Raw genomic sequence first — 14,430 nt, 5'->3', positions numbered from 1 at the left:
TCGGTTCCACTTTTTTTATGCTTCCACTTCCTCGCTTCTATGTCTCAAGTTCCGTTTTCATGCATCATAGGTCACTATCTAGTTTAAGGGAAAAAGAAGTGAGATTGTGTAGTTCTTCTCATTGTGATCAAATGCATACTTGGTAAGCCTTCATTATTGGTTGGAACAAGGATTGATTGCTGAGATGGGGCCATTATCAAAAAAGTTCGGTAAAAACAAAAGGTATCATCAAATAAGTTCCAAATTGGAATTTTCTTCATTTCACAAATACGTGCCATCCAATCACAAATTCACAGTGTATGGATTTCATAAAAAAAAAAATCCAAAAATACACAAATCAATAACCAAAAATATTTAAAAATACATAAATTAATCCTAGTCTGTACTGTTTTTGTTTTATAAATCACCAAAGGTCCACGTCATGGCTACACTTGCTCGACACAATTCTGGATGGTGCTGTCAATTTATCAACCGTAACATAGCAGTTAATGTTAACGTTTATTGTCCACGTCTTAACAGAACCAATCTTAGTCTTCACAGGCGCTCTAATCTTCAGTTTAAACGGCAAAATTTTCTCGCTCAGATGGTCACGCATCTCTTTTCGTATACCACTAGTTAACTGGATTTTCGATCCCGTCAACACCGTCTTAACCACCGTTACATTCTTAGCTGGCTGATAAAACACTGGCAATCCACCTTTACAGAGATCCACATCTTCGTAGAAAACATCCACCGTACTTCCTTTCTCATAGTAGATCCCGAATTTTCCGTTACCATTACGTGACATAACGGTGACATTAAATTTGGGTGAACTCGGAGACGGCGACAACAGATTGATGCCTGAGACTGAGAATCCTTCGACGGAGTATTTGGGAGCTTGGGGACGGAAGACAAGGTAGACAACCGCGAGGGAGATTCCGGCGAGGACGATGAGGATGAAAATCGCGGCGAGGGCGGAGCAGAAGCAGCACCTGCAGCGACTTGTATGGACTTTTTTCTTAGAAAGGTGTTGGAAGCGGTGTGCGTTTTCCGGCGGAGGAACATGGTAAATCTGATCCTTGGGGACTTGGATGACGTAGGTTGCTGGTTTTCTTGGAAACTCGCCCGAGCTGAAATTGTCGGAGAATTGACCGCTAACTGGAGGTGAATCGGCGGGATAGACTCTTTCAGCCATTTAAGAGAGAGGGAGAGAGAGAGATAGATCCTAATTGAGAAACAACTGAAGACTAATAAGGAGAAACAAGTAGTGAACGAAGCTGAATTTGAAAATGATGAAAATGCACAATACTGTGTTTAGTACAGAAGCGTTTATGTGAAATACATGCAACTATTTAAGCGGCAGAAACCGCGTAGATAAAAATAAGTAGATCGCGTGAACGGCCGGCTCTACACAATAAATCCTTTTATCTTTCTTGAAAGTTTTTATTTATCTTTTTTATAACAATTAGCAAGTAAATCAAGCCGTGATTAGTGATGACTCTGTCCAAAGGCCAAGTATAAGGCCATAGATTTCCTTGCCAATAGAGAATTATAATAATAAACATTCTTTTACTAGCCAATAAACTTTTGAATAGAATATCTCAAACAATTCAGTAAAAAAAATCTCAAACTATTTATGTATTTCTTAAATTTATATGGTGCAGTTTTGTTGCTGATCCTTTTTTCTTTATTTTATATATCCCAGATTTTAAATTAATTTCTTTAATTCTGTTAGACGCCTGATTCTTTTTTTAGTAACAATAATTAATCATAGCTGAAACCTGGGCTGAAACTAAAAACATGTAATTACTAAGATGTATGTTATGTACTGTAGATTAATGATGAATATAGTGTTATGACATAGTTCTTTTCTATCTATAAGGTAGAAACTATTTATATGACAGCGTGAGTGATAAAAAAGAAGCGGTCATTCAGATATCTAATTTGTTCGGATCTATTCGAATTTTAAGTTTTTGAAATTAAAAAAATTAATTTTTATTTAGATATTTATAAATTTCGATTTGGATGAATTTTTGCTGGTTCTATCGGAGTTTGAATATCAATTTAATTATGTAAGAAAGTTAAATAATATCAATATACCTTGAAATCTTTAAAATTCAAAAATAAAAATAATATACAACACATAAATTTAAATTTAAACAATGTATGCTTAATATCTAAAACTAACATAAAATTAGAGTTTGATCTGTGCACCTACGCGGATGTCTGTTTTAACTTTATATACATTAATATATGTTTTACATGTTTAATGTTTATATTTAGCATATATAGCAATTTAAAAAATTTATATGTTCTAGTTCAATTTATTTTTCAACTCATCAATTTTAAACATGATTTTCATTTGATTATTCGATAAATGAATATATATTGGGGTAATTCTCTGAAATAGCTATTTTTAGGTTTTATCACAAAAATAGCTCTTCAAAAAATAAAATGACCAAAACAGCCTTTTTATTTTGAAAATTTTAAGATTTATGTTTTTTGTTTTCAAAAATTTGAACTCATCCCCAAAACCCCACCCCTTAACTCTAAACTCTAAGTCTAGATTAATTTAACCATAGGAGTATAAATATATATTTATACCTTCAATAAAAAAAATTCTGGTCATTTTAGTCTTTGTGAGCAGTGTTTGTGAGTCTATTTTTGTGAAAATAAACTAATAAAAACTTTCTAAAATAATTTCTCTATATATCGTATAGTGTTATTTAGTGTCTATATATATATGTGTGTGTGTGTGGAAATCAAGTTATATATTAGCTAAATAAGTAAGATTGTCATATATTTTATGAAAATTATGTAGAGTTAATGATATTGCATAATCAAAGTTTGAATATTCTATTTATGTAATTTTGAGTACTGTTTTGTTTTTGTAAAATCTATATATTTGATATTATAAATCGATTATTCGATAAAAAATAGGTTTAGATCAATAACTATCTATCTGTTCTAATCCTAGTGTTCTTGTCTTAGAACAGATCGAACTAGAGAGAGAGAGAGAGAGAGAGAGAGAGAGAGAGAGAGAGAGAGAGAGAGAGAGAGAGAGAGAGAGAGAGAGAGAGAGAGAGAGAGAGAGAGAGAGAGAGAGAGAGAGAGAGAGAGAGAGAGAGAGAGAGAGAGAGAGAGAGAGAGAGAGAGAGAGAGAGAGAGAGAGGTATGGCTTAGAGATGAATGAATTATTGTATTATTCCATGAGTAATGAGTTCCTTATATAGGATTACATAGCTTGGAGAGAAAGTCTAATAACTTGGAGTAGAGAACAAGTAAATCTAGAACAGTCCATAATAGACATCACACAATATTCATAACACTTTCCCTTGATGTCCATTATGCGTGTAAGATGCTATCTCGTTAAAAACCGAGATTGTAATGCCATAACCGTCTAGACTTTGTAATGCGTTTGGAATACTGCCTCGTTAAAACCTTTCCATGGTAAACCCAAAAATCCAATGTGGTAAAAACGGGAAGCCATGGATAGGAAAAAGAGTACAGCCGCATTACTCCCCCCGAAGTGAACATCACTAAAGGCTTCTCAGTGATCGCATACCAATCTGCTGCATAAGCTTCCTGAGCGTGCATGTTGGTAATGCTTTAGTGAAGAGGTCGGCTGAGTTCTCGCTTGATCTGACTTGGAGTACCTTGTCCCCTCCTTCCTTCTGTAGATCATGGGTGAAGAAGAACTTGGGGAGAACGTGCTTAGTCTTGTCACCCTTGATGTATCCATCCTTGAGCTGAGCTATGCAGGCCGCATTGTCTTCATAAAGAATGGTCGGCCCATCCTTACCATCCGTGATCCCACATGATGTCCGAATGTGATGTGTCATGAGTCTCAACCAGACACACTCCCTACTTGCTTCATGGATCGCCAATATCTCCGAGTGATTGGATGATGTGGCTGATATAGTCTGTTTGACTGATCTCCATGAAATGGCCGTGCCTCCATATGTGAAAACATAGCCGGTTTGGGACTTAGCACTGTGTGGGTCGGATTGGTAACCTGCATCAGCAAAACCAACCAAATCTTCTTTGTTTTGGTTAGCATAAAACAATCCTACATCCTTAGTTCCTTGTAGGTATCTGAGGATGTGTTTGATCCCATTCCAATGCCTCATGGTCGGACATGAACTGAATCTGGACAATAGGCTCACAGCAAAACATATGTCCGGCCTAGTATGTGTAGTCAAGTACATCAAGGCGCCAATGGCACTAAGGTAAGGATACTTTGGACCAAGTACCTCTTCATCCTCGGCCTTGGGTCTAAACGGATCAGTGTCTAGACCAAGGGATCTCACAACCATGGGACTACTAAGTGGATGACACTTATCCATATTGAAACTTTTAAGAACCTTTTCTGTATAGGTCTTTTGGTGCACAAGGATTCCATCCTTAAGATGTTCAATCTGTAGTCCCAGACAAAACTTAGTCTTTCCCAAATCTTTCATCTCAAATTCTTTCTTGAGATACTCAACTGTTTGGGAAATCTCTTTGGTCGTTCCAAGTATGTTTAGGTCATCAACATACACGGCTATGATCACATAGCCTTGGCTGGATTTCTTAATGAATATACATGGGCTTACTTGATCATTCTTGTAGCCTTCTTTCAGTAAGTACTCACTCAATCTGTTGTACCACATTCAACCAGATTGTTTCAATCCATACAAAGCTTTGTTTAGCTTAATGCAATGTTGTTCTCGAGAACCTTTAGCATTCTTAGGTATTTCAATACCTTCTGGTACTTTCATGTATATGTCATTGTCCAGTGGTCCATAAAGATATGCGGTTACTACATCCATTAACCGTAAATCAAGATTTTCTCTTATGGCCAGACTTATAAGGAATCTGAATGTTGTTGCATCCACCACGGGAGAATAAGTCTCCTCATAACCGATTCCTGGTCTCTGTGAGAATCCTTGTGCAACAAGTCGGGCTTTATACCTCACGACTTCACCATTCTCATTTCTCTTTCTCACAAAGACCCATTTGTATCCCACTGGTTTTAGATTATGTGGTGTTAGGAGTATTGATCCAAAAACACCTCTCTTGTTGAAAGAGTTTAACTCCACGTTTATGGCTTCTTTCCACTTAAGCCAATCTTTTCTTTGCATGCATTCATAAATAGACGTGGGTTCTAGATCCTCATCATCTTCAATGATCTCAAGTGCTACATGATATGCAAATAAATCACTTATGTCGACATGTTTTCTGTTCCATTGTTTTCCAGACATGATATAATTTATAGAGATCTCTTCATTGTCAGGAAGTTCAGGATCCTGAGTTTTGGCGTCCCAAATCTCATCAGATACCTTAGCAGCCGGACCAATGGTCATGTTCTTCCACGTCCCGGAGCCTTGGGACGGTCAGATCGACCACATCGACCAGATCCATCTTCCCCTCGACCACGGTTGGTCTTGCACCTTTCTTATTTATGCGAGGGTTCTTATCTTTGGAACCAATTGGTCTACCACGTTTCAGACGTGCCATAGACTCTGTAGCAACTTGGTTTTGTCCCTTCTGGACATCAATTCTTATTGGTGCATTAGCAGCTGGTATGTATGACTTGGTCATTCTATTTGGACCAGCAAAGGAATCTGGCAATTTATTAGCTAGCTCTCGCAGATGTATAATCTTTTGAACTTCAAGATCACATGCTTGAGTTCGAGGATCTTGCCATGCTTGGGATGTATGATTCCATGTAATTTCTTTTACCAGCTTGCTATTATTTCCTCCCAATGTTGGATACTTAGATTCCACAAAGTGGCAATCTGCATACCTGGCCTTAAACAAATCACCCATGGTTGGCTCAAGGTATTTTATAATTGAAGGAGAATCATATCCAACATATATTCCCATCCTTCTCTGAGCTCCCATTTTTGTTCTTTGTGGTGGAGCTATTGGATAATAAACAGCACATCCAAAAGTCTTAAGATGGGAGACGTCTGGCTCTCGACCCATTAGGAGTTGGGATGGTGAATATCTATGCTCACTAGATGGTCTGATGCGTATTAACTCTGCAGCATGCAATACTGCGTGTCCCCAAGCCGTGATTGGAAGGTTACTTTTCATGAGTAAAGGTCTAGCTATCATTTGAATCCTCTTGATAAAGGACTCGGCTAGACCGTTCTGTGTATGGACATGTGCCACGGAGTGTTCAACTGTCACCCCCATGGACATACAGTACTCATAAAAGGCTTGGGAAGTGAATTCACCAGCATTATCAAGACGTATAGTCTTCAAGGGAAAGTCTGGAAAGTGTGCTTTCAATCTGATGATTTGAGCAAGTAGTCTAGCTAAGGCTAGATTTCGTGTGGATAATAAACACACATGGGACCATCTTGTGGATGCATCAACTAGTACCATGAAGTACCTAAACGTCCCACTAGGTGGGTGTATTGGTCCACATATGTCACCTTGTATTCTTTCCAGAAAACTTATGGTTTCCTTTGTCACTTTGACTGGTGATGGTCGGACTATGAGTTTTCCTTGTGCACAAGGCACACATGTATGGATCTTAGGAACAACTCGTCTACCTTTAAGGTTATGACCATTAGAATTTAGGATAAGTCTACGCATCATAGATGTTCCGGGATGCCCTAACCGGTCGTGCCACAAGTTGAAATTCTCTTTGAATTCCTTGCTTATCACAGCATTGGCTTCGACCACACTGATCTGAGCACAGTAAAGACCAGTGGATATAGCTGGTATTGTCTCCAAGACCTTCTTATGGTCTTGGACGAATTCATAAATATTTAAGAATTCTATGGCTCCTTCTCCAACAGTTTCAATATGAAGACCATTCTTGCGAATGTCTTTAAAGCTCAACAGGCTTCTTTTAGAGTTTGGAGAATACAGTGCCTCATCTATTTCTAGATGTGTTCCATTTGGTAATAGAACATAGGCTTGGCCGTGGCATTTTATTAGTGGTGATACACCAGCTATTGTGTTCACATTGGCATCTTTCAATGTTAGATCAACAAAGAATTTCTTATCCTTAAAAATCGTGTGGCTTGATCCACTGTCAACCACAAGTGTGTCCATACTTCCTTTCATTCTAGACAATAAAAATATAATCTGAATCATATTATTATTGAACATGAAAGTAAAACATAGTGTATTCTTAAAAAAAAATAAAACATAGAATGCAAAAGCACTTAAAAAAAAATTCTTAAAGCCTAAAAACACCAAAAGCATTCAAACACAAATCATTTGATGCATCACATTATTCAACTAGGTCATCATTCAGCATAGTGAGTATGTATGAAGTCTCAAAATCCATGAGGTCGTCCTTGTCATGATCAAAATCGTCCTCACCATCTTGTACACCATGTGTGCTTCCGGATTCTTGCCCTTGAGACTCTCTTGATAGAGGTCGACCAGATGCTTGGCTGTGCGGCAATTCTTTGCCCAATGATTCCGCATCTATGGCAAGGTGAGCTTGTAGGATTCTGTGGTTGTGAAGATGTCCCATTGCCTTTGCTTTTGCCATGCCCATTATTGGACTGGTTTGGACGGTCATAAGGGGTGTTACGCCCTTTGCCATAGCCACCACGCCCACTTCCTCGCCCTTGACCCCCACGACCGCGTCCTCTTCCATATGAGGAACTGCGGCCCTTTTGGTCATACCGGACATGGTTGACTTCAGCACCATCATTAGGCTCATTTGAGGTATGATTTGCCTCAGGGACAGGCTTAGATCCAGGTGGTCTAAGCTCACTATTCTTCAAGAGCAGCTCGTTGTTCTGTTCTGCAAGCAATAGACATGAGATGAGCTCACAATAGGTATTAAAACCTTTCAGTCTGTATTGTTGCTGAAGCAACATATTGCTTGAGGACATTGTCTGGAAAGTCTTTTCCAACAACTGCTTATCAGTTACAGTCTCGCCACATAGCCTCAGTTTTGAGACTATTTTAAACAAGGCTGAGTTGTACTCATTCACATACTTAAAGTCTTGACTCCTGAGATGAGTCCACTCATAGGTGGTACCCGGAAGAATCAAAGTCTTCTGGTGGTCATATCTCATCTTAAGCTCTTTCCATAACTCGTATGGATCACTTACTGTGAGGTATTGAGCTTTTAAGCTCTCCTCAATGTGATGACGGATGATCACGAGGGTTTGAGAGTTCTCTTTCTTAGTAGTTTCGTTCTGGGGAACGATGCACTGCTCTAGGCCTTTGGCTCCAAGAGAGATCTCAACGGCTAATGCCCATTGGAGATAATTGTCACTCCTCACACTTAGAGGTGCAAAGTCCAAGTTTGTGATTTTGGCCATCTGAAAATAAAAATCAGATTGCTTAGGTCTTTTAGAATCTTTTTTTTATTTTCTCATAACTCATCCATCTCTTAATCAATTTGTTTGATTTATAAATCCCTTGAAAACAATGAGATGGACGAGTGCATGGTCTAGTCGTACCTCGTGGTACGCTTCATCGACCCATGCGGCTTGCGGTCTAGTCGTACCGGACAGTACACATCATCGACCAAAGCGGATCGTAATCTAGCTGCACTGTGGTGCGTATCATCGATCATCGGGAATCACTGATCAACATGGATCGTGAATCACCGTGGATCATCGCGGATCATTGAGGATCATCGCGGATGATGGTCTAGTTCCACCACTTGGTGAACATCATCGACCATTGTTTTGTTTATGGTCTACTCGTACTCATAAGTACGTATCATTGACCTTCACTTATCATGGTCTAGTGATATATGGTGTTTTTCACATCATTGTATATATGTTTTTATTTGTTTCCAGTCGCTAATTCATGTCAGTCTAGTCCTTTTTGACCTTTTACAGGTCTGGAGTTAGCAGAAGAAAGAAGAGAAGGTGCCTGATGAAAAGAAGTCCTTTTGGAGCATTCCTGCGGAGAACACTCAAGAGAACAGTCCCGAGACTGTTCTCTCTCAAGCGGAACAAGCAGACGGAGTGATCCGGAGATTGTTCCAGACGAATATGGAAACTCCTATTTCGGGAATTAAAGCCTTGTTGCCCTAAACTCTTTTCTTCTGATTGGCGCCTCCATATAAAACGCCACCTATCTATTTTCTATTTTTTTTACACTAGTTTTTTACAAGAGAACACTGAGTATTGCGATCTGCAACTTGTAAGGGAGAAGAATCCATCCTCTCATAGAGAAGATCATCTGAACCCTATTGTTTCATACTTTGTTCTTATGCAATTTTATTCAGGATTTATGTCTTTGTTTATGTGCATCATGATCGAGTAGTGACCTTGCTCGCCTAGGGTTTTTAGGGTGTTGAGACATGAGCTAAACATAGATAAGCGATCCATAACTGTTCTTCATTCATACTGTTCTTACTGCTTTCATTAAACTGATCACTTGATGTCAGATCACTAGTTCATCACCTAGTTAACCGCTTAGGATGATAACTTGACATGTATTGAATGAGCTTAGTATCCCTAATCAGCGAAAGTAGATATTAGGGTGGTAAGTGAACTGATCGGACCTGTTCTCTAAAGCTTGCAATCGATCCTCATCCCAACGACAGTTAGGTGGTGAGATCGATCTGCAAAGCGATCACTACCACGACAGTGGAGTGTTCCAGCTGAGTGATCCGAGTTCTAGAAAGCACTTCATCGCGCTTGAATAATTGTTTGGCTCCAATTCAACACCCAATGAAATACCCTAGGCTAGCTCTTGTTTAACAGAATCAATCTCGTGTTTATTTTGCTTGTTTACTATCGCCTATTTCAACCAAATCATATCTTCTTCTTAGCTTGATTCTGAAACTTATAGAACTAGAGTGTAGACTGGTCCTCTGGATTTGAATCTTAAGTACTACAATTGCAACTGTTAACTTAGCAGTAGCAAGGATTCATTTTTAGTGTATCAAGTTTTGGCGCCGTTGCGACGGGGACCAGATTTTTTACCTCTAATTTTCGGTTTCATATCTAGTCTAAGATATCTAACTCGTGTTATTTTCTTTGTTTCAGCTGATGATCCAGGTGCATGACCAGTAGACATACACGGAGCAACGCACAAGGACCATTGCATCAGCTTACCAACGAGGAACTAGCGAGATTGGAACGACAGAACCGTCAACAGCCGAGATCAACGAACCCCAACATGGGTGATCATCCAGATGATCTCACTGCTGCGTTTGCACTCATGCAACAGCAGATGCAGCAGATGCAGCAAACGATCCAAGCGCAGCAAGCTGCTGCCGAGCAAGCTGCTCTGAATGCTGCGAACCAGCAGAACCAACAGGAGGAAGTGGTCCAGATCGGCCAGAGAAACTTACTGCGTAATCTGCCTGCTACGCGATCTGCCATAACCCCTCCACCGTGCACTAGACAGGACTTCGAGATCAAGCCAGCCTTGATAAGTCTAGTGCAAAGGAAGATCTTCAATGGGCTTCCTGCTGAGATACCGATGGACCACATCGAGCACTTTGAGAAGATGTGTGGTTTCACTAAAGCGAATGGAGTACCACCCGATTACATCAAGTGTACTCTGTTCCCTTTCTCTCTCGATGGGAAAGCTGCTCGCTGGCTTGATTCACTACCCACCGGATCACTCACCACTTGGGAACAAGTCCGAGAGGCTTTCTTAAGTCACTTCTACACGAAATCGAAGACAGCAGCTCTGAGACAGAAGATCGTGACCTTCAAACAATTGGTGGACGAGCCGTTCTGTGATGCTTGGGAGCGATTCAATGTCTACCGCAGAGAGTGCCCACATCACGGTTTTGAGGAAGACTATCTGCTGGGAGTGTTCTACGATGGAGTAGGCTGGGAGTACAGGAACGCTTTGAACTCAGCCAGTAAGGGAGACTTCATGACTCAGTCCACTCGAGGTGCATTCGAGTTGATTGAGAACATGGCCTCAAGCTCAGCTGACAATAACCGCGAAACTGATCGCACTCAGAAGGTGAAGAGCATCGACAACAGCAAGATTGATGAGCTCTCTGCCAAGGTCGATCAGCTGATTAAGAGTAACCAGAACCAGGTCTTCATCATGGAAGAATCCCCACAGGATAAAGCTACCGCGGAAGGCACATCACAGGTGGATCAGTCGGCTGAGAATCAGCATGAAGTGAGTTATGTGAATGGGCAAGGATGGCAGTTCAAGAACTATCACCGGAACCCTAACGTGAGGAACAATCCCCACCTGTTCAATGCTCCTAAACCAGACGATAAAGCTCAAGGGAACCAGGGTCAGAACAGTGGATACCAAAGGCCTTATGGAAATCAGGGAAGAACCTTTGTCCTTAACCCAGCTCAGAATGCTCAGTTCCACAGCCAGAAACAACCGGTTAATCAGCAAGCTCCACAACCGACTCAGACTGCTCCGCATGATGACATGAAGAGCCTCGCCAATATGATGAGCCAGCTGCTCCAAGGACAGCAGATCCAAGGGAAAGCACTGAACCAGGTCACAAACGACATCAACACCAGGATGAATCATATGTTCAATGACCTGAGTGTGAAGTATGACAATGTCTCAAGCCATATGAGACAGATGGATATTCAGATTGCTCAGACTGCTGAGAACGTGAAGAGACAGCAAGGAACTCTCCCTGGGAAAACAGACAAGAACCCCAAGGAGTGCAATGCAGTAGGTTTGAGGAGTGGAAAGCAACTGCCTGATCTAGACCCCAGGAGATTCACATCGGCTGAGAAAGGGAAGCAGAAGGAGTCGGATCAGCCTTCTAAGGCTGTACCCACAGATGAGGAAGACGCAGAACAACCTACTGAGACTGTTCCGCCTGAAGCAGAGCGACCCGCTGGGGTTGTTCCACCGACTGCAGCACCTTCTCCTGCTCGTCAGTATGTACCGAAAGTGCCCTACCCTGTTCCAGCTAAGGCTACACGCAAGGATAAGGAAGAGATGAAGTGCAGGAAGATGCTGGAAGACCTAACTGTCAAGCTCCCTCTGATGAGTGCGATCCAGATGATACCATCCATGCGTAGCTTCGTCAAGGGATTGATCTCTGGGAAGATATCTGATGACAGCGAGTTCATGATTGTCTCTAAGGAGTGCAGTGCGGTGCTCCAGAACAGAAGGATCAAGAAGTTGGGTGATCCGGGAAAATTTGTTCTCTCGGTTCAGATTGGCAGAACACTCTTCTCATGCTCACTCGTCGATCTAGGGTCGAGCATAAATCTCATGCCATATACTGTGGCTAAGCGCCTTGGATACACGGACTTCAAGCCTACCAGGATGTCACTAGTGTTTGCTGATCGATCTGTGAAGTCTCCAGTTGGAATCCTCGAAGATCTTCAAGTTCTGGTTGGGAATACAATTGTTCCTGCCGATTTCGTTGTTCTGGAAGTCGAGGAAGACTCCAATGATCCCCTGATCCTAGGCAGACCATTCCTCTGCACTGTTGGAGCTATCATTGATGTCCGACAAGGAAGATCGATCTCCACCTTGGAGATATTGTGATGAAGTTTGAGATGGATCAGATGCTCAAGAAGCCGATGCTGGATGGACAAACCTTCACTGTCCAGGAAGATGGTGATCCCCTAGAGCCGCATGAAGGAATGATCGAGGAGATTCTCACCGAGGATCCACTTGAGCTCGCCTTAGTCAGAGCTGAAGCCGAGCAGAGCTTAGAGAGTGTTGATGCTGATGCCTATGCCAAATTCCTGGATTCAGCCAGGAGTATTGAGAGAATGGTGGCGAATCTAAGTCTGGGGGAGAACAGTGAGTCCAGCACAGCGACTGGAACAACCGCGCCCCAGAACCCGTCTGTTCCGGCAGCTCAGACCGATGACTCATGGAGCGAGCTGAAAGCTCCGAAGGTAGAGCTCAAATCCCTTCCCAAGGGACTCAGGTATGCATTTCTTGGACCCAACTCCACTTATCCTGTCATTGTGAATGCTGACCTGAACAATGCAGAGACTGCTCTGCTTTTGTGTGAGCTGAGAAAATATCGTAAGGCTTTAGGTTATTCTCTAGCTGACATACCTGGCATTTCACCTGATCTGTGCATGCATAGAATACACCTGGAAGATGAATCGATGACTTCTGTAGAACATCAGAGGAGGTTAAACCCGAATCTAAAAGATGTTGTAAAGAAAGAGATAATGAAACTTCTAGAAGCAGGTGTGATCTATGCGATCTCTGATAGTAAGTGGGTTAGTCCTGTGCATGTAGTACCTAAGAAAGGTGGGATCACTGTTATAACAAATGAAAAGAATGAATTGATCCCCACTAGAACAGTTACTGGTCATCGCATGTGCATTGATTTTCGTAAATTGAATGCTGCGACTCGTAAGGATCACTTCCCACTTCCTTTTATTGATCAAATGCTTGAGAGATTGGCTAACCACCCCTACTATTGCTTTTTAGATGGTTATTCAGGTTTCTTTCAGATCCCCATCCACCCAGATGATCAGGAGAAGACGACGTTCACATGCCCTTATGGAACTTATGCATACAGGAGGATGCCCTTCGGCTTGTGCAATGCTCCAGCGACCTTCCAGCGATGCATGATGTCGATTTTACTGATCTGATCGAAGACATAATGGAGGTTTTCATGGACGATTTCAGCGTCTATGGAAGCTCCTTTCATGTCTGTTTGTCAAATTTGTGCAGGGTACTGAAGCGATGCGAGAGAAAGCATTTGTGCTGAACTGGGAGAAATGCCACTTCATGGTGAGAGACGGGATTGTTCTGGGACACAAGATATCCGAGAAAGGCATTGAGGTGGACAAGGCAAAAGATCGAGGTCATTGTGAGGGATTAAACTCACCTCCTGATTTTAGGTCAGGTTTATAGTTTAGAAAAGGATTAGGGAAAGATAATCGTGGGCTGAATCCCGTAAGAACTTGTAGAATGAATGATGATTTTGTTGATGATTTTTTCGTAAGAAATGTTTACAAGAGATGTTTATAATGTTTACAAAGAAAGAAATAACTGCTTGAGAGCTTGAATGTAAAATGGGTTCCAATCCCTTTTTCTTGATTGATTTTCTCTTTAAATAGCTCCAGGTTCCGTCAGTTGCTACCAACAGGTTCTCGAGATCCCCTCCGTGATTTGAGGGATTTGTAACAGCTTCCCTTTGACCGAGTCCTGCGCCTATTTATTGTCCACGAGCTACTTCTTTGACCGGGTCCTGCGCCTGTTTACTTGTCAACGAGCTGCCTCTTTTCCTTGACCTCTCTGATGAACATCTCCAGCTCACATCCTCCGGATCTGACTTAGCTGTTTTGAAGATTGAATTCATGATGGGCCTTTTTCGGCCCGTTATCATTTCTCATTGTCTATCACTAGCTGGGGTCATATTTGGGCCCAACAGTTGCCTCCAGCTTTCGAGATAAGATTTCTTATCTCGGAAGCTAGACCTAGCCGCCGAGCATCAATTTTTTGTTGAGATCTCGAGCAACAGTATATCTTTATTGAAGATTTCCTTTGCTTAATCTGATGCTACGATTGCGTATGAAAATGCACAAGTATCCGACTTCT

At 41.4% G+C, this 14,430-nt stretch overlaps 2 protein-coding genes and 1 non-coding gene across 3 annotated transcripts; all 3 read right to left on the bottom strand.

Moving 5' to 3' along the window:
• Positions 1-214: 214 nt before the first annotated feature.
• Positions 215-1,392, bottom strand: LOC108846076 (NDR1/HIN1-like protein 13). Its single transcript, XM_018619281.2, has one exon. It carries the CDS (start codon positions 1,172-1,174, stop codon positions 404-406), a length of 771 nt encoding a protein of 256 aa, XP_018474783.1. The 5' UTR covers positions 1,175-1,392; the 3' UTR covers positions 215-403.
• Positions 1,393-7,301: 5,909 nt separating this feature from the next.
• Positions 7,302-8,264, bottom strand: LOC108845115 (uncharacterized). The gene has a single exon (XM_018618380.1). It carries the CDS (start codon positions 8,262-8,264, stop codon positions 7,302-7,304), a length of 963 nt encoding a protein of 320 aa, XP_018473882.1.
• A 2,335-nt stretch (positions 8,265-10,599) lies between these two features.
• LOC130510255 (small nucleolar RNA R71) lies at positions 10,600-10,706 on the bottom strand. Its single transcript, XR_008943931.1, has one exon. It is a non-coding gene; the product is annotated as a small nucleolar RNA R71 (small nucleolar RNA).
• Positions 10,707-14,430: the final 3,724 nt, after the last annotated feature.

This window comes from Raphanus sativus, chromosome 3 (genome assembly GCF_000801105.2).
Source record: "Raphanus sativus cultivar WK10039 chromosome 3, ASM80110v3, whole genome shotgun sequence".
Classification (NCBI taxonomy): Eukaryota; Viridiplantae; Streptophyta; class Magnoliopsida; order Brassicales; family Brassicaceae; genus Raphanus; species Raphanus sativus.
This window is presented reverse-complemented; position numbering and strand designations above follow the sequence as displayed.

Coding starts and splice junctions, on each gene's coding strand:
- LOC108846076 (XM_018619281.2), bottom strand. CDS start 1,174: ATGGCTGAAAGAGTCTATCCCGCCGATTCACCTCCAGTTAGCGGTCAA.
- LOC108845115 (XM_018618380.1), bottom strand. CDS start 8,264: ATGGCCAAAATCACAAACTTGGACTTTGCACCTCTAAGTGTGAGGAGT.